The sequence below is a fragment of the Leopardus geoffroyi genome, chromosome C1, assembly GCF_018350155.1.
Source record: "Leopardus geoffroyi isolate Oge1 chromosome C1, O.geoffroyi_Oge1_pat1.0, whole genome shotgun sequence".
NCBI classification, from domain to species: domain Eukaryota; kingdom Metazoa; phylum Chordata; class Mammalia; order Carnivora; family Felidae; genus Leopardus; species Leopardus geoffroyi.
The window spans coordinates 96,315,373-96,340,552 of record NC_059328.1 but is presented as its reverse complement, the minus strand read 5'-3'; the positions used below and the strand labels follow the sequence as shown (position 1 = coordinate 96,340,552).

At 38.2% G+C, this 25,180-nt stretch overlaps 1 protein-coding gene across 2 annotated transcripts; it reads left to right on the top strand.

The window, feature by feature from the left end:
- The first annotated feature begins 13,232 nt into the window (after positions 1-13,232).
- On the top strand, positions 13,233-22,962 carry LOC123598468 (monocarboxylate transporter 1-like). 2 transcript variants are annotated; one of them, XM_045478687.1, is made up of 5 exons: positions 13,419-13,493; positions 13,965-13,990; positions 14,538-14,681; positions 18,055-18,921; positions 21,705-22,962. In XM_045478687.1, exons 1-5 carry the CDS (start codon positions 13,453-13,455, stop codon positions 21,908-21,910), a joined length of 1,284 nt encoding a protein of 427 aa, XP_045334643.1. In that variant the 5' UTR covers positions 13,419-13,452; the 3' UTR covers positions 21,911-22,962. The 2 variants fall into 2 exon arrangements, with proteins under 2 accessions (XP_045334642.1, XP_045334643.1); XM_045478686.1 differs by lacking the exon at positions 13,965-13,990 and having other exon boundaries at positions 13,233-13,493.
- The last annotated feature ends 2,218 nt before the right edge of the window (positions 22,963-25,180 follow it).

Below are 25,180 nucleotides of genomic sequence, written 5' to 3'. Positions count from 1 at the left end.
GGGACTCCAGAAGATCATGCACGTGTACAAGACTGGTCCCATGCTCAGGAAAGACCTGAGAAGGCCTGAATTTACTACCTCTATCTGACCATGAAGCTCTGTATGAGCAGGAACTGAAGACTAAGGTAGACATGTAAGCTGCCTGCTAGAGAGTTGAAAATATGCCACACCACACACATAATGCTCTTTTGCAATGCCTAGGAGATATCCTGATTCAAGGTATTTAGGGAAGTCTTTGTCCAGTTATTGATTTAACACTAAGCTAATTGAGCAGAGATTTCAGTGGCCACATATGACAAAACAAAACAACAACAACAATAAACTTAACATACTTTGTTAGGAAGTTATTTAAAAGCAATAGCAGTGTCAACACAAGCCACGAAGAGCAATACCAACTAACCCATGGGGAGGGAGGGAATCTGATTCCCACAACTGTGACATGTTATGTAAGATGTCTTGTTATCAAAACAACAACAAAAATATGTGACACACAAAGAAACAGAAAGTATGGTCTATACACAGGAAGAAAAGTCATTCAGTAGAAACTATTCCTGAGGAAGCCCAGATGTTGGACTTACTAGACAAAATCTTTAAATTAACTATTATAAAGATGTTCAAATAATTACAGAAAACCATGACTAAAGACATTGAGAACAATGTCTTACCAAATAGAGACTATCAACCAATAAAGAGATAATTCTTTAAGAAAAAAAACATAGAAGTTTTGGAACCAAAAAGTATAGTAACTGAATGCAATATTTATGAGAGGACCCCAAAAACAAACTTAAGCTGGCAGAAGAAAGATTCAGGAAACTTGAATATAGGTCAATTGAAGTTATCAACCCAACAAAAAGAAAGAAAAAAGAATGAAGAAAATGAATAGAGCCTCAGAGACCTATGAAACATCAACTGTACAAACATATGCATAATAGGAACCTCAGAAGAGGAGAGAAGGGGCAGAAAAATATTTGAAGAAATAATGGGCAAAAATTCTGTAAATTTGATGAAAGCCATCACACATCTAAAAAGTTCCACAAACTCTTCAACAGGATAAACCCAGAGACCCACAAAGACACCCATTCTAATCTTCTGAAAGTCAGAGACAAAGAATCTTGAAAGTCGCAAGAGAGAAGCAGCTCATCACAAATGATTCTTAGTAAGATTAACAGCTAGTTTTTGTTAGAAACCATGGAAGACAGAAGGCAGTGGGATGGAATATTCAAAGTGCTGAAAGAAAGACTGTCAACCAATAATTCTATATCCAGTAAAACTATCCTTCAAAATGAAGGAAAGGGTAAAACATTCCCAGATAAAAACTCAGAGAATTCATTGCCAAAGCCATCTTGAAAAAGAAACCAAAGCTGGAGGTATCACACTCCTGGACTTCAGTATGTATTACAAAGCTGTAATCATCAAGACTATATGGTACTGGCACAAAAACAGACACTCAGATCAGTGGAACAGAATAGAGAACCCAGAAATGGATCCACAAACATATGGCCAACTAATCTTTGACAAAGCAGGAAAGAATAGCCAATGGAATAAAGACAATCTCTTCAGCAAGTGGTGCTGGGAAAACTGGACAGTGCCATGCAGAAGAATGAACCTGGACCACTTTCTTACACCACACACAAAAATAAACTCAAAATGGATGAAAGACCTAAATGTAAGACAGGAAGCCATCAAAATCCTCCAGGAGAAAGCAGGCGAAAACCTCTTTGACCTCGGCCTCAGCAACTTCTTTCTCAACACGTCTCCAGAGGCAAGGGAAACAAAAGCAAAAATGAACTATTGGGACCTCATCAAAATAAAAAGCTTCTGCACAGTGAAGGAAACAATCAGCAAAACTAAAAGGCAAATGACAGAATGGGAGAAGATATTTGCAAATGTCATATCAGATAAAGGGTTAGTATCCAAAATCTATAAAGAACTTATCAAACTCAACACCCAAAAACCAAATAATCCAGTGAAGAAATGGGCAAAAGACATGAATACACACTTCTCCAAAGAAGACATCCAGATGGCCAACCCAACACATACAAAAAATACTCAACATTACTTATCATCAGGGAAATACAAATCAAAACCACAATGTGATACCACCTTATACCTGTCAGAATGGCTGCCATTAACAACTCAGGAACAACAGATGTTGGCAAGGATGTGGAGAAAGAAGATCTCTTTTGCACTGCTGGTAGGAATGCAAACTGGTGCAGCTACTCTGGAAAACAGTATGGAGGTTCCTCAAAAAACTAAAAATACAACTACCCTATGACCCAGCAATTGTACTACTAGGCATTTATCCAAGGGATACAGGTCTGCTGTTTCAAAGGGACACAAACACCCCCCATGTTGATAGCAGCACTATCAACAAGAGCCAAAGTATGGAAAGAGCCCAAATGTCCATTGATGGATGAATGCATAAAGAAGATGAGGTGTATATATATACAATGGAGTGTTAATCGGCAATCAAAAAGAATGAAATCTTGCCATTTGCAACTATGTGGATGGAACTAGAGAGTATTACACTACGCAAAATTAGAGAAAGACAAATATCATATGACTTCACTTATATGAGGAACTTAAGATACTAAACAGATGAACATAAGGGAAGGGAAGCAAAAATAATATAAAAACAGGGGGAGGGGACAAAACATAAAAGACTTTTAAATGTAGAGAACAAAGAGAGGGTTGCTGGAGGGGTTGTGGGAGGGGGGATGGTCTAAACAGGGAAGGGGCATTAAGGAATCTACTCCTGAAATCATTGTTGCACCATATGCTAACTAACTTGGATGTAAATTAAACAATAAATAAATGTACAAAAGAAAAGGCAATATACATGTTTGTAACATTTTTCTTTTACCTGATTTGAAAGACAGCTATATAAAGCAATGATCATAAAACTGTTTATGGGCTTATGATGTATAAAGATGTAATTTGTATGGCAATAATACTATAAAAATGGGGGGGTATACAGGAGAATAGTTTTTGTACACTATTGCAATTAAGTTGGTAGTAATCCATACAAGATTGTTCTAAATTAAGATACTAATTGCAATCCATACAACCACTAAGAGAATAGCATGAAATAAACAAGGTAATTAAAGGGGCACATTTAGGGCGCCTGGGTGGCTCAGTTGGTTAAGTGTCAGACTTTGGCTCAGGTCATGATCTTGCAGTCTGTGAGTTTGAGCCCTGCATCGGGCTCTGTGCTGACAGCTCAGAGCCTGGAGCCTGCTTTGGATTCTGTGTGTGTGTGTGTGTGTGTGTCTCTCTGCCCCTCCCCCCTGCTTGCTCTCTCTCACAAATAAATAAACATTTTTTTTAATAAAAAATAAATAAAGGGGCACACTTAAAATATCTATTTAACACAAAAGAAAGCAGTGATGGAAAAATAGAGGAACAAAATCGACATGAGACATAGAGAAAACAAATAGGGAAATGGAAAACATAAATCCTAGCTTATCAGTAATTACATTAAATATGAATAAATAAAAAAACTCCAATCAAAAAGCAGTGATTGGCAGAATTGATTTTGCCCCCAAAGTGAAGAAAACCAACATCGTATTTTTATTAACTAACTGAATAGCAAATTTATAACACATTTTTTCCTATATGTTTTGACTGTGTACCCCATTTTTTAAAAAGATTCAGTATGTTCGGGGTGACTGGGTGACTCAGTCGGTAAAGTGTCCAACATGGTTTTGACCCAGGTAATGATCTTGCAGCTTGTGGGTTCAAGCCCTGCATTGGGCTCTGTGCTGACAGCTCAGGGCCTGGAGCCTACTTTGGCTTCTGTGTCTCCCTCTCTCTGTGCCCCACCCCCTTCTCAAAAATAAATAAACATTTAAAAATTTTTCAGTATGATATAGTGTTTTATTATTTCAGGTGTAAAATATGGTGATTCAGTAATTCTATACATTACTCAGTGCTCATCACAATAAGTGTATTCTTAATCTCCTGTATCACCCGTCCCTTCACCACCTTCCTTTTGTAACCACGAGTTTGTTCTCTATATTTAAGAGTCCTTTTGTTTGTCCCTTTTTTGTTTGTTCATTTGTTTTGTTAACTTCCACATATGGGTGAGATCATATGATATTTGCCTTTCTCTGACTGACTTATTGCACTTAGCATCATACCCTATAGATGTATCCATATTGTTGCAAATGGCAGGATTTCATCCTTTTTTTTTTAATGTTTATTTATTTTTGAGAGAGAGCATGTGCACATGTGTGCATGACTGGGGAAGGGGTGAGGGGCAGAGAAAGAGGGAGAAAGAGGATCCAAAGTGGGCTCTGCACTGACAGCACAGAGCCCGATGCGGGGCTCGAACACAAACTGAGATCATGACCTGAGCTGAAGTTGGACACTTAACTGACTGAGCCACCCAGGTGCCCCTTATTTGAATTAGCATTATACCCTGTAGATCCATTCATATTGTTGTAAATGGCAGGATTTCGTTTTTTTATGGCTAATAGTCCATAGTCCATATATATGTGTGTATATATATACATACACACACACACAAACACACACACCACATCTTTAGCCATTCATCTACTGATGTACAACTGGGTTTCTTCCATAATTTTTCTATTGTAAATAATGCTGCAATAAACATAGGGTGGGGCATATATCTTTTTAAATTAGTGTTTTCATAGTCTTTGGGTAAATACCCAATAGTGGAATTACTGGATCATATGGTGATTCTATTTTTAATTTTTTGAGGAAACCCCATACCGTTTTCCACAGTGGCAGCACCAGTTTGCATTCTGACCAACAGTGCATGAGGATTCCTTTTTATCCACATCCTCATCAACACTTGTTGTTTCTTGTGTTTTTGATTATAGACATTCTGACAGATATGAGGTGATATCTCATTGTGGTTTTGATTTGCATTTCCCTGATGATTAGTGATGTTGGTTATCTTTTCATATGTTTGTTGGCCATCTGTCTGTTTTCTTTGGAGAAATGTTTGTTCATGTCTTCCGCCCATTTTTCAGTTGGATTATTTGTTTTTTGATGTTGTATAAGTTCTTTATATATTTATAAAGAACTTATACAACATCAAAAACATCAAAAACAAATATTTATATATATTTATATATTTATATATATTTATATATATTTATTTATATAATATATTTATATTTATATTATATATTATATTTATATTTTATATATTTTGGATACTAACCTTTTATCAGGTATGTCATTTGCAAATATCTTCTCCCATTCAGTAGGTTGTCTTTTTGCTTTATTGATTATTTCTTTCACGGTGCAGAAGGTTTTTATTTTGATGTAGTCCCAATAGTTTATTTTTGTTTTTGTTTCTTTAGCCTCAGGAGACATAGCTAGAAAATTGTTGGCTGATGTCAGGGAAATTACTGCCTGTGCTGTCTTCTAGGACTTTTATGTTTTCAGGTCTCACATTTAGGTCTTTAATCCATTTTGAGTTTATGTTTGTGTATGATATAAGAAATTGGTACAGTTTCATTCTTTTGCAGGTAGCTGTCCAGTTTTGCCAACATCATTTGTTGAAGAGACTGTCTTTTTCCCATTGCATATTCTTGCCTCCGTTGTCAAAGATTAATTGACCATATAATCATGGACTTATTTATGGGCTTTCTATTCCTTTCTATTGATCTATGCATCTATTTTTGTGCCATTACTATACTGTTTTGATTATTATAGCTTTGTAATATAACTTGAAATCTGGGATTATGATACCCCCAGTTTTGTTCTTCTTTTTCAAGATTACTTTGGCTATTTTGGGGTCTTTTGTGGTTCCATACAAATTTTAGGATTATTTGTTCTAGTTCTGTTGAAAATGCTATTGGTATTTGATGGGGATTGCATTGAATCTGTACACTGCTTTGGATAGTACAGACATTTTAACAATATTTGTTCTCCCAATCCATGAGCATGGAATATCTTCTCATTTGTTTGTGTCATCTTTAATTTCTTTCATCAAAGTTTTATAGTTTTCAGAATGCAGGTCTTTCACCTGCATGGTTCAGTTTATTCCTAGATATTTCATTATTTTTGGTGCAATTGTAAATGGGCACAATTGATTTTTTAAATGATCCAACTATGTGCTATCTAGAAGAGACACACTTTAGATTCAAAGACACAGGCAGATTTAAAGTAAACAGATGAAAAAAATGACATGTCATGAAACAGTAACCAAAGGAAAACAGGAATGGCTATAAGAATATCAGGCAAAATCAGGGCACCTGGGTGACTCAGCCAGTTGAACATCTGACTCTTGATTTTGGCTCATGTCGTGATCTGACAGTTCGTGAGTTTGATCCCCATGTCAGGATCTGTGCTGACAGTGTGGAGGCTGCTTGGGATTCTCTCCCTCCCCACCCCCTCTCTCTCTCTGTCCCTCCCCCACTCACAGTTGCTCTTTCTCAAAAATAAATAAGTAAACATTTTTAAAAATCAGGCAAAATAGACTTTAAGACAAAAATTGTTACTACACAAAACGAAGGATATCTTACGATGATAAAAGGGTCAATCCATCAGGAAGACCTAACAATTATAAATGTATATAAACCTAACAACAGAGCCTCCAAAATACATGATGCAAAAATTGATGGAATTAAAGGGAAAAATAAACAATTCGAGAATAATAGTTGGAGATTCAATAGAGCTTCAATAGAACAACTACATAGAAAGTCAAGGAACATACTGAAGACTTGAGCAACACCATAAACCAAGTAAACCAAAAAACATTCATAGAACACTTCACACAGCAACAGCTGAACATACACTCAAGTATTCATGGAACCTTTTCAAGGACAGAGCATATATTAGGCCACAATCATGTCTCAATAAATGTAAAAGGACTCAAATGTATTCTCTGACCACAATGTAATGAAATTAGAACTCAACAATAGAAAAAAAAAATTGGGAACATGGACAAATGTGTGGAAATCCACACATTCCTAAATAACTAATGAAGAAGAAATCATAAAAGGAAATTATGGAACACATTGAGATGAATGAAAACAAAAATACAAACAAAAATACCCAAACTTCTGGGATATAGCTAAAATAGTGCTTAGAGAAAAATAGCTGAATATGTCCATGTTTAAAATGAAAAAATATCTCAAACTAATAACAACCTTTTATCTTAAGAAACTTGAAAAACAAACTAAATGCAAAGCAACCAGAATAAAGGAAATAATAAAGATTAGAAAATAAATAAATGAACTAGAAATTACATCAGGAGAAAATCAATGAAAACAAAAGATGGTTCTTTCAAAAGATCAAGAAAATTGACAAACTTTTAGCTAAACTAACCAAGAAAAAAAAAAAGAGAAGCCTCAACCAGAAATGAAAGAGGGTACACCATGTAATAAAGAATATACCTCACCCATAGAGATATCTGGCCTTTGCCCTTGGCTACTGTGATATTATCTCTAGACCTCTGAAACTTCCTGCCTAATAGGAGTGTCTTTCTTTGTCTGGAACATTTGGCCATATTGTATCATTTCCAACCTTCAAAAGAAATGGAAACTAAAGATATTAGCTTACCCTATGGGAAAAGCTGGAGACTAAAGGTTATCCATGTGAGTAATATGTGATCAAGCCCAATTGAAAATTCTGGACACTAAAAATTCAGGTGAGCTTCCATGGTTGGTAATACTCTGTATTGTCACACACTGTGTCTGAGAAGACATAATGCTATCCATGACCATGGGAAGAGGATGATCAAAAACCCTGCATTTGGAGGCATCACAATCCCAGACTTTAGCCTCTACTACAAAGCTGTAATCATCAAGACAGCATGGTATTGGCACAAAAACAGACACATAGACCAATGGAATAGAATAGAAACCCCAGAACTAGACCCACAAACGTATGGCCAACTCATCTTTGACAAAGCAGGAAAGAATATCCAATGGAAAAAAGACAGTCTCTTTAACAAATGGTGCTGGGAGAACTGGACAGCAACATGCAGAAGAATGAAACTAGACCCCTTTCTCACACCATTCACAAAAATAAACTCAAAATGGATAAAGGACCTGAATGTGAGACAGGAAACCATCAAAACTCTAGAGGACAAAGCAGGAAAAGACCTCTCTGACCTCAGCTGTAGCAATTTTTTACTTGACACATCCCCAAAAGCAAGGGAATTAAAAGCAAAAATGAACTACTGGGACCTCATGAAGATAAAAAGCTTCTGCACAGCAAAGGAAACAATCAACAAAACTAAAAGGCAACCAACGGAATGGGAAAAGATATTTGCAAATGACATATCGGACAAAGGGCTAGTATCCAAAATCTATAAGGAGCTCACCAAACTCCACACCCAAAAAACAAATAATTCAGTGAAGAAATGGGCAGAAAACATGAATAGACACTTCTCTAAAGAAGATATCCGGGGGCGCCTGGTGGCTCAGTTGGTTAAGCATCTGACTTCGGCTCAGGTCATGATCTCATGGTCCATGAGTTCGAGCCCTGTGTCGGGCTCTGTGCTGACAGCTCAGAGCCTGGAGCCTGTTTCAGATTCTGTGTCTCCCTCTCTCTCTGACCCTCCTCCATTCATGCTCTGTCTCTCCCTGTCTCAAAAATAAATAAATTAAAAATAAATAAATAAATAAATAAATAAATAAATAAAAATAAAGAAGACATCCGGATGGCCAACAGGCACATGAAAAGATGCTCAATGTCGCTCCTCATCAGGGAAATACAAATCAAAACCACACTCAGATATCACCTCACGCCAGTCAGAGTGGCCAAAATGAACAAATCAGGAGACTATAGATGCTGGAGAGGATGTGGAGAAACGGGAACCCTCTTTCACTGTTGATGGGAATGCAAATTGGTGCAGCCACTCTGGAAAACAGTGTGGAGGTTCCTCAAAAACTTAAAAATAGACCTACCCTATGACCCAGCAGTAGCACTGCTAGGAATTTACCCAAGGGATACAGGAGTACTGATGCATAGGGGCACTTGTACCCCAATGTTTATAGCAGCACTCTCAACAATAGCCAAATTATGGCAAGAGCCTAAATGTCCATCAACTGATGAATGGATAAAGAAATTGTGGTTTACATACACAATGGAGTACTACGTGGCAATGAGAAAGAATGAAATATGGCCCTTTGTAGCAACGTGGTTGGAACTGGAGAGTGTTATGCTAAGTGAAATAAGCCATACAGAGAAAGACAGATACCATATGTTTTCACTCTTATGTGGATCCTGAGAAACTTAACAGAAACCCATGGGGGAGGGGAAGGAAAAAAAAAAAAAAGAAAAAGAGGTTAGAGTGGGAGAGAGCCAAAGCCTAAGAGACTCTTAAAAACTGAGAACAAACTGAGGGTTGATGGGGAGAGGGAGGGAGGAGAGGGTGGGCGATGAGTATTGAGGAGGGCACCTTTTGGGATGAGCACTTGGTGTTGTATGGAAACCAATTTGACAATAAATTTCATATATTGAAAAATAAATAAATAAAAATAAAATAAAAAAATAAACAAAAAACCTGCATTTGGACTTCTCCCAGACTCTGCCCTGTGCATCTTTTCCTATGATTAATTTTATCCTGTGTCCTTTCCCTGCAAGAAATTATAAACATAATAGTTTTTAGTGAGTTCTGTGAGAGCTTCCATTAAATTACCAAACCTGAGAGAGTTTTTGGAAACACTTCACGGTTTTCCCTACCAAATTTACAATTGCTGTTAAAAGTGTGGGCAGTCTTGTGAGGACTGTTCCTGGTTGACTAAACTCTTTGTATATCATTACAGAAATAAAAAAAGGATTGTAAAGAAATACTATAAATATGCTAAAAAAATTATAAAACCTAAATGAAATTAACAAATTTATATTTAAAAAAAAAAAACTACCAGGGGTGCCTAGGTGGCTCAGTTGGTTGAGTGTCCGACTTCAGCTCAGGTCATGATCTCACCGTCCGTGAGTTTGAGCCCTGCGTTGGGCTCTGCGCTGACAGCTCAGAGCCTGGAGCCTGTTTCAGATTCTGTGTCTCCCTCTCTCTCTGACCCTCCCCCATTCATACTCTCTCTGTTTCAAAAATAAATAAAAGTTAAAAAAAAAAAAAAAACTACCAAAGTGACTCAAGTAAATCTGAATAGACCTATTGTAAAGAGATTGAGGTAGTCATCAAAAAGTCCCACAAGGAAAACTGGAAACCCAGATGGCCTCACCAGTAAATTCTGTGAAACATTTAAAGAAGAACTAACACCAATCCTTTACAAGCTCTTCCAGAAAATAGTAAAGAAGGGAACATTTCCCAGCTTGTTCTTTGAAGCCAGAATTACCCTGATACCAAAACCGAAGATACCACAAGGAAAGAAAACTACAAACCACTATCCTTTACTAATATAGTAAAAATTCTCAACCAAATAGGATTAAACTGAATTCAACAGCATATAAAATGGGTTATATATCATGACAAACAGAATTTAGCTCATGAACATGGGAATTCATATGCAGATCAACATATAAAAATCAGTCAGTATGCCAAACCATATTAATGAAATAAAGACCAAAACCACACGATCCTCTTAATAGACTTAAACAATGCATTTGACATAATCCAATGCACTTTCATGATAAAAACACTCAACGATTAGAAATAGAATGAAACTCCCAAGCTTAATAAAGATAATCTACAAAAAAACCGAACCAAAACAAAACAAAAAACCAAAAACATAGGTAACATCATACTTCATGGTGAGCTAATAAAATCTTTTCCTCTAAGGTCAAAAATAAGACAAGGATGTCCACTCGCATGACTTCTATTTCACATTGTACTGGAGGTTTTATCCAGGCTAATGATGCAATGAAAAAAACAAAGCATTCACATTGTAAAGGAAGATGTAAAATTATCAGAGATGGCATGATCTTATATACAGAAAATCTTAAAGAATCCACGCACATCGACACATAAATCTGTTAGAAGTAATGAATGAGTTAAGTTTGTAAGATGCAAGATTCATATTCAAAAACTAATTATATGACAATACACCACCAATGAAAAATCCAAAAGCAAAAGTAAGAAAACAATCAACAATCAATTTACAATACCATCAAAAATAGTAAAGTATTCAGGAATAAATTTAAACAAGGAGGTTCAAGACATGTACACAGAAATCTTCAAAACATTGCTGAAAGAAGTCTTAAATAAATGAAAAAACTTCCTGTGTTCTAGATCAGAAGACCAGAAGGCTTAATATTATTAAGATGGCATTACTCCCCAAATCTACATTCAACATTGTCCTTCTCAACATCTCAGCCTTTCCCCCCACCCCCTTTGGCAGAAATTGACAACTGATCCTAAACTTTATATAAAAATGCAAGAACTCAGAGTCATCAAAACTACCTTGGAACAGAACAAAAGTGGAGGACTTATGCTTCTTCATTTTAAAACTTAGTGAGGCACCTGGGTGGCTCAGTCAGTTGAGCATCTGACTCTTGATTTCAACTCAAGTCAGGATCTCAGATTTCTTGGGATCAAGCCCCACATCTGGCTCTGCACTGACAGCCCAGAAATTGCTTGGGATTATTTCTCTCTCTCTCTCTCTCTCTCTCTCTCTCTCTGCCCCACCCCCTCAAAGTAAATAAATAAACTTTAAAAAATAAAATTAAAATAAATAAAACAGTATAAAGCTACAGTAATCAGGGGGCACCTGAGTGGCTCAGTTGGTTAAGCGTCCAACTTTGGCTAAGATCATGATCTTAGTCAAAGAATTTGAATAGACATTTCTCCAAAGAAGACACTTCTCCAAAGACATATATCCAAAGAAGTTATACAGATGGCCAATAAGCACATGAAAGATGCTCAGCATCAGTAGTTACTAGAGAAATGAAAATCAAAATAACGATGAGTTACCACTTCACACACATTAGGATAGTTAGAAATCATAGACATAAACAATGTTAGTGATGATGTAGAAAAATTGGAACTTTCATACATTGCTGGTGGAATTGTAAAATGGTGCAGCCATTTTGCAAAAAAAAAAAAAAAGAGTTTGGCAGTTTCTCAAAATGTTAAACAGAATTACCATATGACCTAGCATTTTTACTAAGTAAAAATGAATTGAAAGAATTGAAAACCTGTCCACACAAAAGACTGTGCACAAAATTTCATAGCAGCATTATTCATAATAGCCCCAAAGTGGAAAGAACTTTTTAAAGAATTGCTGTATGTCTGGGGTGCCTGGGAGGCTCAGTCAGTTGAGTGGCCGACTCTCAGTTTGGGTTTAGGTCATGATCCCAGGTTTGTGGGATCGAGCCCCACAACAAGCTCCACACTGAGAGTGAATCCTGCTTCAGATTCTCTCTCTCCCTCTCTTTTTCCCCCTCTGCCCCTCTCACCCGCTTGCATGTTGCATAATCTAAGAAGAAAGAAAAGAAAGAAAGAAAGAAAGAAAGAAAGAAAGAAAGAAAGAAAGAAAGAAAGAAAGAGAGTGAGAGGAAGGAAGGAAGGAAGGAAGGAAGGAAGGAAGGAAGGAAGGAAGGAAAGTTGCCATATATCTAGTGAGTTTTATGGGATACTAGTATGTCCTTCCTGAATTTTTTTTTAATATTTATTTTGGGGAGAGCACAAGTGGGGGAAGGGCAGAGAGAGGGGGACAGAGGATCTGAAGTGGGCTCTGTGCTGACAGGCTAACAGCAGTGAATCCGATGTGGAGCTCGAACTCACAAACTTCGAGATCATGACCTGACCTGAAGCCGGATGCTCAACTGACTGAGCCACCCAGGTGCCCCCTTCCTGACACTTTTAAGTTAGCCTATAAATTCTAGGAACATAAAAACCAGGTGAGTATTGGAGAATATAGTTTGAGAAAGGAGAGAAATTATAAAGGAAATACTACGTTGTGAAACTTTTATAGTGTGAGTATTTGTGAGTTTTGCATGCAGATAAGTCAGATGAGTTATTTAGTTATCTCTGGTAATGTGGAAAATTACTAATCTATTATTAAAACAGGTATGTTTATAAATTTGAAAAAGCAAAACATTTATTGAAAAGGATTGAAAGGGCTTGGGCATACAGTTCAAGTGGTGATGAGTTTTTAACTTCAAGCCTATAAAAATTGGGGGCAATACTCTAACTCTTGAACTTTTTCTACTGTGTTCACAGAGTACAAGTACTATTGAAAAGCTTTTCACTTATTTTATAACATAAGTTTAAGGGGTTTTATGGAAGTGCTTTTTATTGACCTACTTGTTATGTACTATTTTAATTTCATATCCTTTAGATATTTGGATCTGCACTGCATTTTGGAATTCATCTTCACTTACAATGTCACCATCAAATGGAGGTCCAGTTCGACCCAGCCCCCCAGATGGAGGCTGGGGTTGGGCAGTGGTTACTGGAGCTTTTATTTCCATTGGCTTCTCTTGTGCATTTGGCAAATCTATTTCTGTATTTTACAAAGAAATTGAAGAAATATTTAATGCCAGCACCAGCGAAGTGTCATGGATCTCTTCTATTATGTTCGCTGTCATGTATGCTGGAGGTAAGTACCCAGAAGGCCTGTTCTTTTAGCTTTCAAAAGGTGGACAAAAACCCCATATTGAATACTTTTTGTTCTTGATGCCTTTCTGTGTAAGATACTTGAAATGTTAGTTTTTGAGGCTATGCGATTTGAGTCATATTTTTCATTCCCTTTAACAATAAAGGCTACATACAACTGTGAGCTGTTAGCTCAGTTATATTGCAAAGCAGATATCATTATGAAGGATAACTTTCACTAAAAATGATTATGTGTGATTGCTGGTATATGGAATGTCAACTGATGTTTTATGTTTTAATCATATATCCTTGCTAAACTCTTAATACTTCCAATAGTTTATTGGTAGGTGTTTTTTTTTTTTTTTCAAAATTTTAAGATAGACTAACATATCTTTTGCAAATACTGATAGTTTGGTTTCTTCCTTTCCTTACACCTTTCCCCCCCCCCTCTTACTGCGCTGGCTCGGACCTCCAGTATAATGTTGAAGAAAAGTGGTGATGGTAGGCATTCTTGTTTTGTAGTTCTGTTTTGGTTTTGTTGTTTTCTCTGAGAAACAAAGTACCTTTTAGCTAACTTGAAAATATGCTCTAAAGTCAGAAGTTTGATCAGGCTCATACATCTCATCATGTTCATGTGCATTTGCTCCAGATGATCATCTAAAAAATTAAAAACAGAGCAAACTTACTACATATATATATGTCAGTAATATCCTAGATACATGAAGAATCCTATAAATACTTATTTGCAGCCTATTTTGCCTTAAAGGAGATAGGTTAGGTCTTCCATACTTCAGTTAAAATCCATCCAGTATGTTGTAAGTGTATAGATGTACAATCAATGCTAGATTTTTCCCATTACACAAACCTGTAACTCTGATATAAAATAGAAAGCACTATTTCTTACCAGTGTCTTCTGTTTCATCTGTTTATTTTGTGGGGTGGGGTACTTATGTCTTGGCATCCTTTCATGTCAGTAATGCCTTGTGCAGGTGTGGATGGGAGTGGGGGGCTTCTCCTCTATGTTACTGAGTTACTCGCTGTCTCCCAGGTCCTATCAGCAGTATCCTGGTGAATAAATATGGCAGTCGTCCAACCATGATTGTTGGTGGCTGCTTGTCAGGCTGTGGCTTGATTGCAGCTTCTTTCTCCAACACTGTACAGGAACTTTACTTGTACATTGGATTCATTGGAGGTGAGTTGCTACTGATGTATTTTGAAGCATTAATTTTTATGCAGATTATTTGTAGCATTCATCTGCCAATTCTTTTGAGAAATGAAAGTTCTTAGAAAAATGATTGGGTTACCATTTTTTTTAATTTTTTTTTTCAACGTTTATTTGTTTTTGGGACAGAGAGAGACAGAGCATGAACGGGGGAGGGGCAGAGAGAGAGGGAGACACAGAATCGGAAACAGGCTCCAGGCTCTGAGCCATCAGCCCAGAGCCCGAGGCGGGGCTCGAACTCACGGAGCGCGAGATCGTGACCCGGCTGAAGTAGGACGCCCAACCAACTGCGCCACCCAGGCGCCCCGGGTTACCATTTTTAAGAGCTATAGATATGTTAATTTCATAGTACCAGAAAAACATGTCTTTAAAGAAAGTTCTGGGGGCGCCAGTTGGTTGGATGTCCGACTTCTGCTCAGGTCATGATCTCGCGGTCCATGGGTTCGAGCTCCGCATTGGGCTCTGTGCTGACAGCTCAGAGCCTGAAGCCTGTTTTGGATTCTGTGTCTCCTTCTCTCTGACCCTCCCCCGTTCATGCTCTGTCTCTCTCTGTCTCAAAAATAAATAAACGTTAAAAAATTTTTTTAAAAAAAAAGAAAGAAAGTTCTGGCACTTTGGGTGGTTATTTTTTTTTAAGTTGATTTATTTATTTTATTTATTATTTATTTTATCTCTGCTAAAACAGAGAGAGTATAAGCAGAGTGTGAGGCAGAGACAGAGAGAGAGACAGAGAGAGAGAGAGAGAGAGAGAGAGAATCCCCAGCGGGCTCTTCTCTATCAGCTATCTGCTATCAGTGCAGAGCCCATTGTGGGGCTCAAACTCACAACTGTGAGATCATGACCTAAGCCTATATCAAGAGTCAAACGATTAACTGACTGAGCCATTGGGTGGTTGTATTTTACTGAAAGTTTTTCTTTCTTCCTTTTTTTTTCAAGCTTAAGAAACAGTGGTGATAGGGTGTGACAAGTTGCTGAAATGGGGGTTATCGTCTATTCCCACTCATTATCCTTCCACCCAAGAAGAAGTTGGCTCAACTTAGAGTAAGATAAAATGTCAGATACAAAGCAAGAATTTTCTGGTTGAGAATCCATATACATTTTCAAGGGCTTAAGGACACACATGAGAAAACCTCCCTTCCCCCTTTCTTAATAGCTACATTTGGAAAATGAAACTACTAAGGATAAAGAATATAGATCACCCATTACTCTACAATTCAGAGAAAACCATTAATATTTTGATGCTCGTATTTTTTATGCATACACATGTACTTTTCTTAGAAAATAAAGGGGATATGGGGCGCCTGGGTGGCTCAGTCGGTTAAGCGGCCGACTTCGGCTCAGGTCATGATCTCGCGGTCTGTGAGTTCGAGCCCCGCGTCGGGCTCTGTGCTGACAGCTCAGAGCCTGGAGCCTGCTTCAGATTCTGTGTCTCCCTCTCTCTGACCCTCCCCTGTTCATGCTCTGTCTCTCCCTGTCTCAAAAATAAATAAAACGTTAAAATAAAAAAAAAATTTAAAAAAAAGAAAAGAAAGGGGATAAAATTATATATAATGTTTGTAACCGGGTTGTTTTACGTAATAGTGCATTATGTATATAGTCCCCCATTTCAGTAAATACACTGTAGCAGCTACTATTTCCCATTGGATGGATATACCGTAGTTTATTTCACCATTCTGGAATAGAAAGACCTTTAGGTTGTTTATATTTTTCACTATTAATAAACCATATTTATATGATAGTACTTCTCTATACATCTTTGTGAACATGATAATTTCCATAGGACACATTTTAGAAGTAAAATTACTCAGGGAAAAAGTTTTTGATGTGGTTTTTGATACTGTTTTAGAAAGGTTATAATAATGTGCAGTCCGACCTGCAGGATGTGAGATAATGCCAATAACAGGTATCATCTTTTTGGATCTGTACTTTGACTACATTCATGAACATTTTAAACATTTAAATATTTTAATCCATCTAGAGCATGTGAATAACATAAGGAACGAACAGAACTTAATTGTTCTCACTTGGCTATTCAGCCTGTTCATTACTTCATTTATTAATTCATTCAATAAATATTTATTGAGTCCCTATTGATATGTCAGGGACTGTTTCCAAGCTCTGTGGGGATAGAGTCACCATGACAGACAAGGTTCTTCCTTTGTAGTGGAGAGAAGCAGACAATAAACAGACCAACAAATAAATGAATAGATAAATACATATTAGCTAGTGAGAAGTGCTTTGCAAAAACTTAAAACAGAGAATTTTGTTGAAGGATTGAATGACCCCTAAAGGGAAGGCCTCTCAATGGGTTATCTTGGGTTGAGATGTGAATGATAAGTAGGAGTTCTTCCTCTAGGTTTTGTGAAAATCTAGAGGAACAGATGCCCTCAGCATGTCTGAGAATATACTGAGATGTGGGTAGGGAGGTAGGGAAGGGCCAAATCATGGTGCTTCCTAATCCAGGGCGAAGAGCTGTGGATGGCAGTCAGTGGAGAGACTGAATGGGTGGCATTCTAGTCTGGTTTCCCCGGGAAGGGAGGAAGAATGGGAGAACACTTAGTAGGTTATTGGGATACTTGTCTCAGCTCCATTGGCTGAAAAATCTACTCTTCCCTATTTATTTAAATGTATCTTTTGGTTCTGTTTCTGGACTTTTTGCCCAATTTCATTGATCAGTTTTTCCTTTTGACTAAGTGCACACTGTTCTAATTACTGTAGCTGTAACTGTAGCAAATATTTATATATCTGTTAGTGTTGGTCCCACCAATTATTTACCCTTTTTGAATACTTCTAATGCATTTGTTCTCCGGGTATATTTTAGAGTCATTCTACCTCATCTGAAAAATTGAATACGTTAGCATTCTCATAGAAATTACATTACATTAATGGATTTACTAAGGTGTATTAGCATCTTCACAGTGTTGTGTTTTACTGTCCCAAAATGTTTTCTCTCTCTTTCCATCCCTCCCTCTTTCTTCCTTTTCTGACCTCAGCCCCTCCACTTATGTCTTACTTCCTGAATTTATGAGATTTATCCTCTCTTTGTTTTCAATTCCCTAAATTATGAAATTAAACTAAGGAGTCTACATATATTATTCTTATTGTTGCTAATATCAAAGAATTATTTTAATGTTATATTATAAATCTAGTATTTGCTGCATAAAGAGACTTTATGTCTGTATTTATTCAATAGCAGCCCACTTAATCATCTACTTACTAGTTATAATCACCTCTCTTACAATGATGATTTTGACCTCCTGCCATTCATTTTGTCTAGTTGATCAATAACAAATATGTTTCTGACATTTATTCTGGTATGTAATTCTTTTCCTCCCCTCCACAGGTCTTGGGCTTGCCTTCAACTTGAATCCGGCTCTGACCATGATTGGCAAGTATTTCTACAAGAGGCGACCATTGGCAAATGGACTGGCCATGGCAGGCAGCCCTGTGTTCCTCTCTACCCTGGCCCCCCTCAATCAGGCTTTCTTCGGTATCTTTGGCTGGAGAGGAAGCTTCCTAATTCTTGGGGGCCTCCTACTAAACTGCTGTGTAGCTGGTGCCCTGATGCGACCAATAGGGCCCCTGCCAACGAATGCAGGGAAAGACAGGTCTAAAGAATCCCTTCAGGATGCTGGAAGATCTGATGTAGAAAAGGGGACAAATAATGCAAGTACAGATTTTAATGGCAGAAATCCCAAAGACAAGAAACAATCAGTTTTTCAAAGAATTAACAAAGTTATAGACTTATCCCTGTTTACCCACAGAGGCTTTCTACTATACCTCTCTGGGAATGTGGTGATGGCTTTTGGGCTGGCTACTCCTTTAGTCTTTCTTAGTAATTATGGCAAGAGTAAACATTACTCTAGTGAGAAGGCTGCCTTCCTTCTTTCCATTCTGTCTTTTGTCGATATTGTAGCCAGACCTTCTATGGGACTTGTAGCCAACACAAAGTGGATAAGACCTCGAGTTCAGTACTTTTTTGCTGCTTCTATTATTGCAAATGGAGTGTGTCATCTGCTAGCACCTTTATCCTCCAGCTACATTGGGTTCTGTGTCTATGCGGGATTCCTTGGATTTGCATTTGGGTGGTTTAGCTCCGTATTATTCGAAACACTGATGGACCTTGTTGGACCCCAGAGGTTCTCCAGCGCTGTGGGATTGGTGACCATTGTGGAATGCTGTCCTGTCCTCCTGGGGCCGCCACTTTTAGGTATAGTATGACTTACTACCTCTTTGGTCCTCTTAACATAAAACAGGCATCGAAAATTGGGAAGGTGATAAAAAGCAGAGATTAGTGAGCCTCTGGGTGGCAGAGAGAAAGCATGTCTCTTTTTTTTTCCTTTTTCTTTTTTTATGAGTAGGCTCCATGCCCAGTGCGCAGCCCAAGGAAGGTCTTAAACTCACGACCCTGAGAACAAGACCTGAGCTGAGATCAAGAGTCAGACACTTAACCAACTGAGCCACCCAGGCGCCCCAATATTTCTCATCTCTGTGGCCTCAGCGTTGGCACAATGCTTGGAACAGCATAATTCCTCAGATACTTGCAGAATCGAATTACATTGAACCATCAAGCTGAAAGGAGAGTGAAAACAATTACAAACTTAAACATTCATTAAGATAAACTTTTCTGATTATAAAACTAATGTGTATTATAGAAAAACATATAATATACACTCTACCTTTAAAATACTTTGGTAATTTCATTTTAATTGTGGTATTTATCATAGTAGTAATATTTAAAATAATAATAAGAGTTACCAGGTGAGGGCTCACAGTGTACCAGGGACTGTCTAGATAATTTCATATACCTTGTCATAGCTCACAAGTCTATAAGGTAAGACTGTTAATGTCCCCTCTTTATCAACGAAGAAACAGAGGCTTTTAAAAGTGAAATAACTTGCCCAAGTTCACACAACAAGTAAGTGACCATAAAACTTGATGGATTATTCTCTGAGAGTACCAAATTGTTTACAATTTAAAATTACCATTTAAGACAATTTTTTTTAATGTTTATTCATTTTTGAGAGAGCGAGAGAGCGCACGTGCCAGCACGTGAGTGGGGGGAGATGTTGGGGTGGGCCAGGGGACACAGAATCCGAAGCAGGCTCCAGGCTCTGAGCTGTCAACACAGAGTCCAACATGGGGTTCAAACCCACAAACTGCGAGATCATGACCTGAGCCGAAGTTGGATGCTTAACCAACTGAGCCACCCAGGCGCCCCTAAAATTACTATTAATGTAAAATGCAGTAGTAATTGGGACTTCCTCTGAATATGACTCATGCTTTTTAGATTATGCATTATAAGTAAGGAAGGATTCATAAAAGAAAATCCACTACTGATTTTTCTAGACTCCCAGTCCTCATTCCTCCCTATATCCAATGAGAGTCCAAGTCCTATAAATTTCTAAATCTGTAAGCTCCTAAATCTCTCTCTAGTTGGCCCACTTTTTCTGTCACAACACCACCCCATCCATAGTTCCTGTCCCTTATCTGGGTTGCTCCAGCAGCCTCCAGACTGGTCTACCCATATCCACTCTAGCCAGCCTACAATCTGTTTTCTACTCTGCAGGCAAATACAAACTCGATATTCCAGCTGATGAGATCTTTCCAGTTGCTTCCCATTGTTCTTGGGGTGGAGAGCAAATTCCCTTGTGGCCTACAAGGCGCCCCCCAGCCTGGCTTCCAATCTCTCCAGCCTCATTTCCTGTCACTCACCTTTTGTTCTCTCTGCTCCAACAGCCCCGCCCTTCCTCCTTCCCCTCTCACACCCCAGCTTCCTACCACCTGCCTTTGCACTTGCTGTGCTCTGGCCTCATCCTTCTCCCATCCCCTCCTCCTAGATGGGTCCCATCCTCCTCTAGGTCCCTGCTTCATTTACACTGTAAGAGAAGCTTTCCTGACCCTGCTTGCTGCTCCCAACCCCCTATTTTCTGCTTTCAAACACTCCTTGTCACGGCTTGTATAATTACTTGATTAACATTTCTCTTCTCCACTGAACTGTGGATGTTCTCTCCTCTGCTCTCCCTTATCCTCAGGGCCAGCAGCCCGGTGCCAAGTGTATGTGTCAGCCCGATAAATATTGCTGAATGAACGATGTCCTGAGTTAGAAAAGCATATGGAATCATATTTGAATTGGTTGTATTAAGTCCTCTTGGGTGTTTATTCCTTAACTAACCAATTGGGTGAGATGCTAATAAATTTTACTATAACAAGGATTTCACGGCCAAAAAATTTTTGGAAACCCCAAGTTTGATAGATTACCAGAGGACCTTGCAAAGCCTATTTAATATGCACATGGTGAATCTTTACCAGAAAGGAATATGTTATGCCATTCCCTAAGTTTGACTTTGGGAACACTCAGGAGGTTACAGGGGCAGCTTCAGTGTCAGACTTCCTGGATTAAAAGCCATGTTATTTCACTTATGAGCTCTGTGACCTTGGGCGAGTTACTTAAGGTCTCTGTACTTCAGTTTGTACATCATACAGCGGGAATGATGACAGAATCTGCCTGTTGTGAGGATTAAGCACTTCGAATGGTGGAAAGGTGTTGCTGTTAATTGTATAGCACAGGCCAAGTGTTCACAGGGACCGCTCTTTGGGAAATGCTGATGTCAGCGAAAGAGCATTGGCCAGGAGACTGCAGTTAGCTCTGTGGCCTGCGGCAAGACTCCTAAACCTCTTTTGAGCAACAAATTTTTCCACTGTGAATCCAGAGAATTGATTCTAGATGATCTGTAGGTGTTTCCTGGCTCAAATTTGGAAAGATTTCATTATTTTCAAGTTGCTAAAAATAACAAAATATGCAAGGCCATCTAAAACCCAAGTGTGACATCGTAAGAGATAATTTTTAGCAGTTCTTTTTTTAGACTAATTTGTCATTTATGGGCTCTTTGAGGATTGGTTGACATCTTTCTGAGTAGATCCTTCAGCTTCATTTGGGAAAGGCATACTTGTTCACTTTTGCCCACATAACTGTGTTTTGGATATCTTCAGGTCGTCTGAATGACATCTATGGAGACTACAAATACACATACTGGGCGTGTGGTGTGATCCTAATTATCGCAGGCATCTATCTCTTCATTGGCATGGGCATCAATTATCGGCTTGTGGCGAAAGAACAGAAAGCAGAGAAGCAGCAGAAAAAGGAAGGTAAAGAGAAGCCAAAAGAAGTTATTAAAGCAGCAGACTCTAGAGGATAGAGAGGCACATGAGGCCCCAAAGAGGAGAAACATCCAGTCTGAACCATGGATAACCAGAGAAGCTTTGGACTAAAAACACCTGAAAAATTCTACTGAATCTTGTTCTATTGGCACTGCTCACCACAGCCAGTGGACATTTGTGTGGAAGTCATACCAGGTACCCACTGATGGAATTTTTGTTTCATTCCCTCACAGCAGTCATAATGTATATGTCACATCCTTTGGGGCCAGGGGATTTACAAAAGATAGCAGATGAAAATGCTTTTATTTGAAGTCATCTTTGTTAAGATATACTTTACATACAGTAATTAATCTCTTTTATAAGACTCAAGTTTGATGAATTTTGACAAGGCATCTATATAAATAACTACCACCCCAATATAGAACATTTCAGACAGCCAAAGTAATTCCCTCTTGCCCCTCTGCAGTCCATTCTTTCCCTTCCCTACATCCCCTGGCAACCACTGGTCTTATTTCTGTCCCCTATAGTTTTGCCTTTTCCAGAAGGTAGTAAATGAAATCACATAGTATGTAGCTAGCATAATAAGAAATATATATTTCATCTTTGTCCCTAGTTTCTGGTACAGAGCTCCTAAAACCCTTGGATTTCTGGGTGATGAGTGTTTTCTGCATTCTAGTTAGATAACTGGTGTCTAGAACCCCCTAGATAGCTTCAAGATAGGGACTGGTCTCCAAAAAGACCAAGGCTTTGATCAGAGGGTTGGGACTTTCAGCCCCTCTCCCACGACCTCTGGGGAAAGGGGAGGGGCTGGAAGTTAAGTTCAATTACTAACAGCCGGTGATTTAATCAACCATGCCTACACAGTGAAACCTCCATAAAAACTCCTAAACTGCAAGGCTTAGAGAGCTCCCTGGTTGGTGAATACATTGACGGGCTGGTGTTCGGAGGGTAGGATGCTCGGACAAGACACGGAAGCTCCACGCCACGCCTCCCCACCATACCTCATCCATTGAGTCCTATGCATCTCTTTCATTTGGCTGTTCCTGAGTCGTCTCCTTTAGAATATATCAATAAACGTAAGCAAAGTGTTTCCCTGAGTTCTGTGATCCATGCTAGCAAATTACCAAACCTGAGAAAAGAGTTGTGGGAACTCCCAACTTACAGCTAGTGGGTCAGAGGTACAGGTAAACAACCTGGGACTTGTGGCTGGAATCTGAAATAAGGACAGCCTTGTGGGACTGAGCCTTTAAACCTGCGGAATTGGACACTAACTCTAGGTACTTAGTGTCAGCGTTGAATCGAACTGTAGGACCTAGGTTAGTCTGGAGAGTTGTTGGAAAAGTGGTCATTGTGGAAAAAATTGAATGTCAGAAGTGTTGTAACAGAGTAACCTTCTATGTCTGGCTTCTTTACCTAACATAACGTTTTATGACTCATCCATTTCATTGCATTTATACATAGTTTGCTGCTTTTTATTGCTGAGTAACATTTCTTGGTGTGAATGTACCATAATTTGGATATCTGTTCACCAGTTGATGGACTTCAGTTTTTTCCACTTTTTGGCTATTATAACTAAAGTTTCTATAAGCATTCACACAGAGGTCTGTGTAGACATATGCTTTCATTTCTCTTGAGAAAATGCCCAGCATTGGGGTTGCTGGGTCATGTAGCAAGTTCATGTTTAACTTTTAAGAAACTCAAACTATTGTTGAATTGGCCAAACCATTTTGTAATCCAACTAGCAAAGTATGAGAGATCTAGTTATTCTGCATTCTTGTCAGCACCTGGCATTGTCAGGCTTTTTGCTTTTAATTTCTCCTACAACTGATGATGTTGACCATATTTTCTTCTTCTTTTTTTTAAAATATTTTTAATGTTTATTTATTTTTGAGAGAGAGATAGAGCACGAGCAGGGGAGGGGCAGAAAGAAAGGAGACACAGAATCCGAAGCAGGCTCCAGGCTCCAAGCCATCAGCACAGAGCCTGACATGGGACTCAAACCCACGAACCATGAGATCATGACCTGAGCCAAAGCCAGACACTTAACTAACTGAGCCACCCAGGCACCCCATTATTGACCATATATTCATGTGCTCGGTCATCTGTATATTTTTAGCAAAGCCTTGTTTTTTAATCCTGACATTTAACAGAGTCTTAAGGCACTTATTTAAGTGCCTTACTTGATATGATGTGCACTGGGTGTTATATGTCAATGATGAATCACTAAATTCTACTCCTGAAACTAATATTACACTACATGTTAACTAACTAGAATTTAAGTAAAAAATTGAAACATCAAAAAAAATTTAGTGCCTTGAATTTTTGTCTTTCAAACTCTTCAGAAAACTTTTCCTGACACATCTGACAGTGAAATGAGCACTATATTTGAAAATCCTTAAATGTGTGGTGATGTATTTAAATAGACGGTTATGAAGTCTAATAGGATGGAAAGATCTTTATGTTGTAAGCATGATACAATGTTAAATGTAAAAAGCACAACACAAACTGGTTAGATCAGTATATATAATGTACTTTTACAGGAAAGAGGGGGAAAGGAATACACACAAAATTCCAACCACACTTGTATTAGGATGGTGACTTTTCCTATATTCATTTTCCTTAATGTGAATGTGATAGTTACCCTTTCACTAATAACAGGAATTTTATACGAAAATAAATCTAATGATTACTATAAGATATTGATTGGTTGGTTGATTAATTGATTGATTGCTTTTTGCTTCCTTAAGGGTTGGATTCTGGCGAAAGGGAGGTAAATGTGACATTGAACTTAAAAACACAAAACACAAATAGCCTCAAGTCATGAGGCTATTTTGCTGGTACAGGACAGAAGCTATGGCATGTACAGAGTCCACAGTCTGTCAGCCACCAGTGCCTTCCTGGAGATAGTGCTCTTTGGGACAGTATTCCTGTAGTTTCCCTTCTGATCATCATTCATCTTCAAGTGAATGTTCATCTCAGGAAGCCTGAGCAATCAGCACTTAACATGTCACAGGGTTACAGTTGTTCTAGAACATCATTTTACTGAGATCAGCATCAGAAAAAACACAGTGTTACAAAAAGGGTAATATTGGTCAAAGGAGGAAGTTGACCATCGACCTTTATATACATTCATTCAACAGATATTATTTACACTTACCCTGGGCCGGTTCTAAGCACTATTGTAAGCATTGAAGATTCTTTAGGGAGTAAAGCATAACTCTCTTTCACTGTTCTTCCTTTCTAGTAGGGGAGACAGACAGTGAAAAGTTAAGTCATGAGGAAAACAGCAGTTTAAAGAATAGAACAAC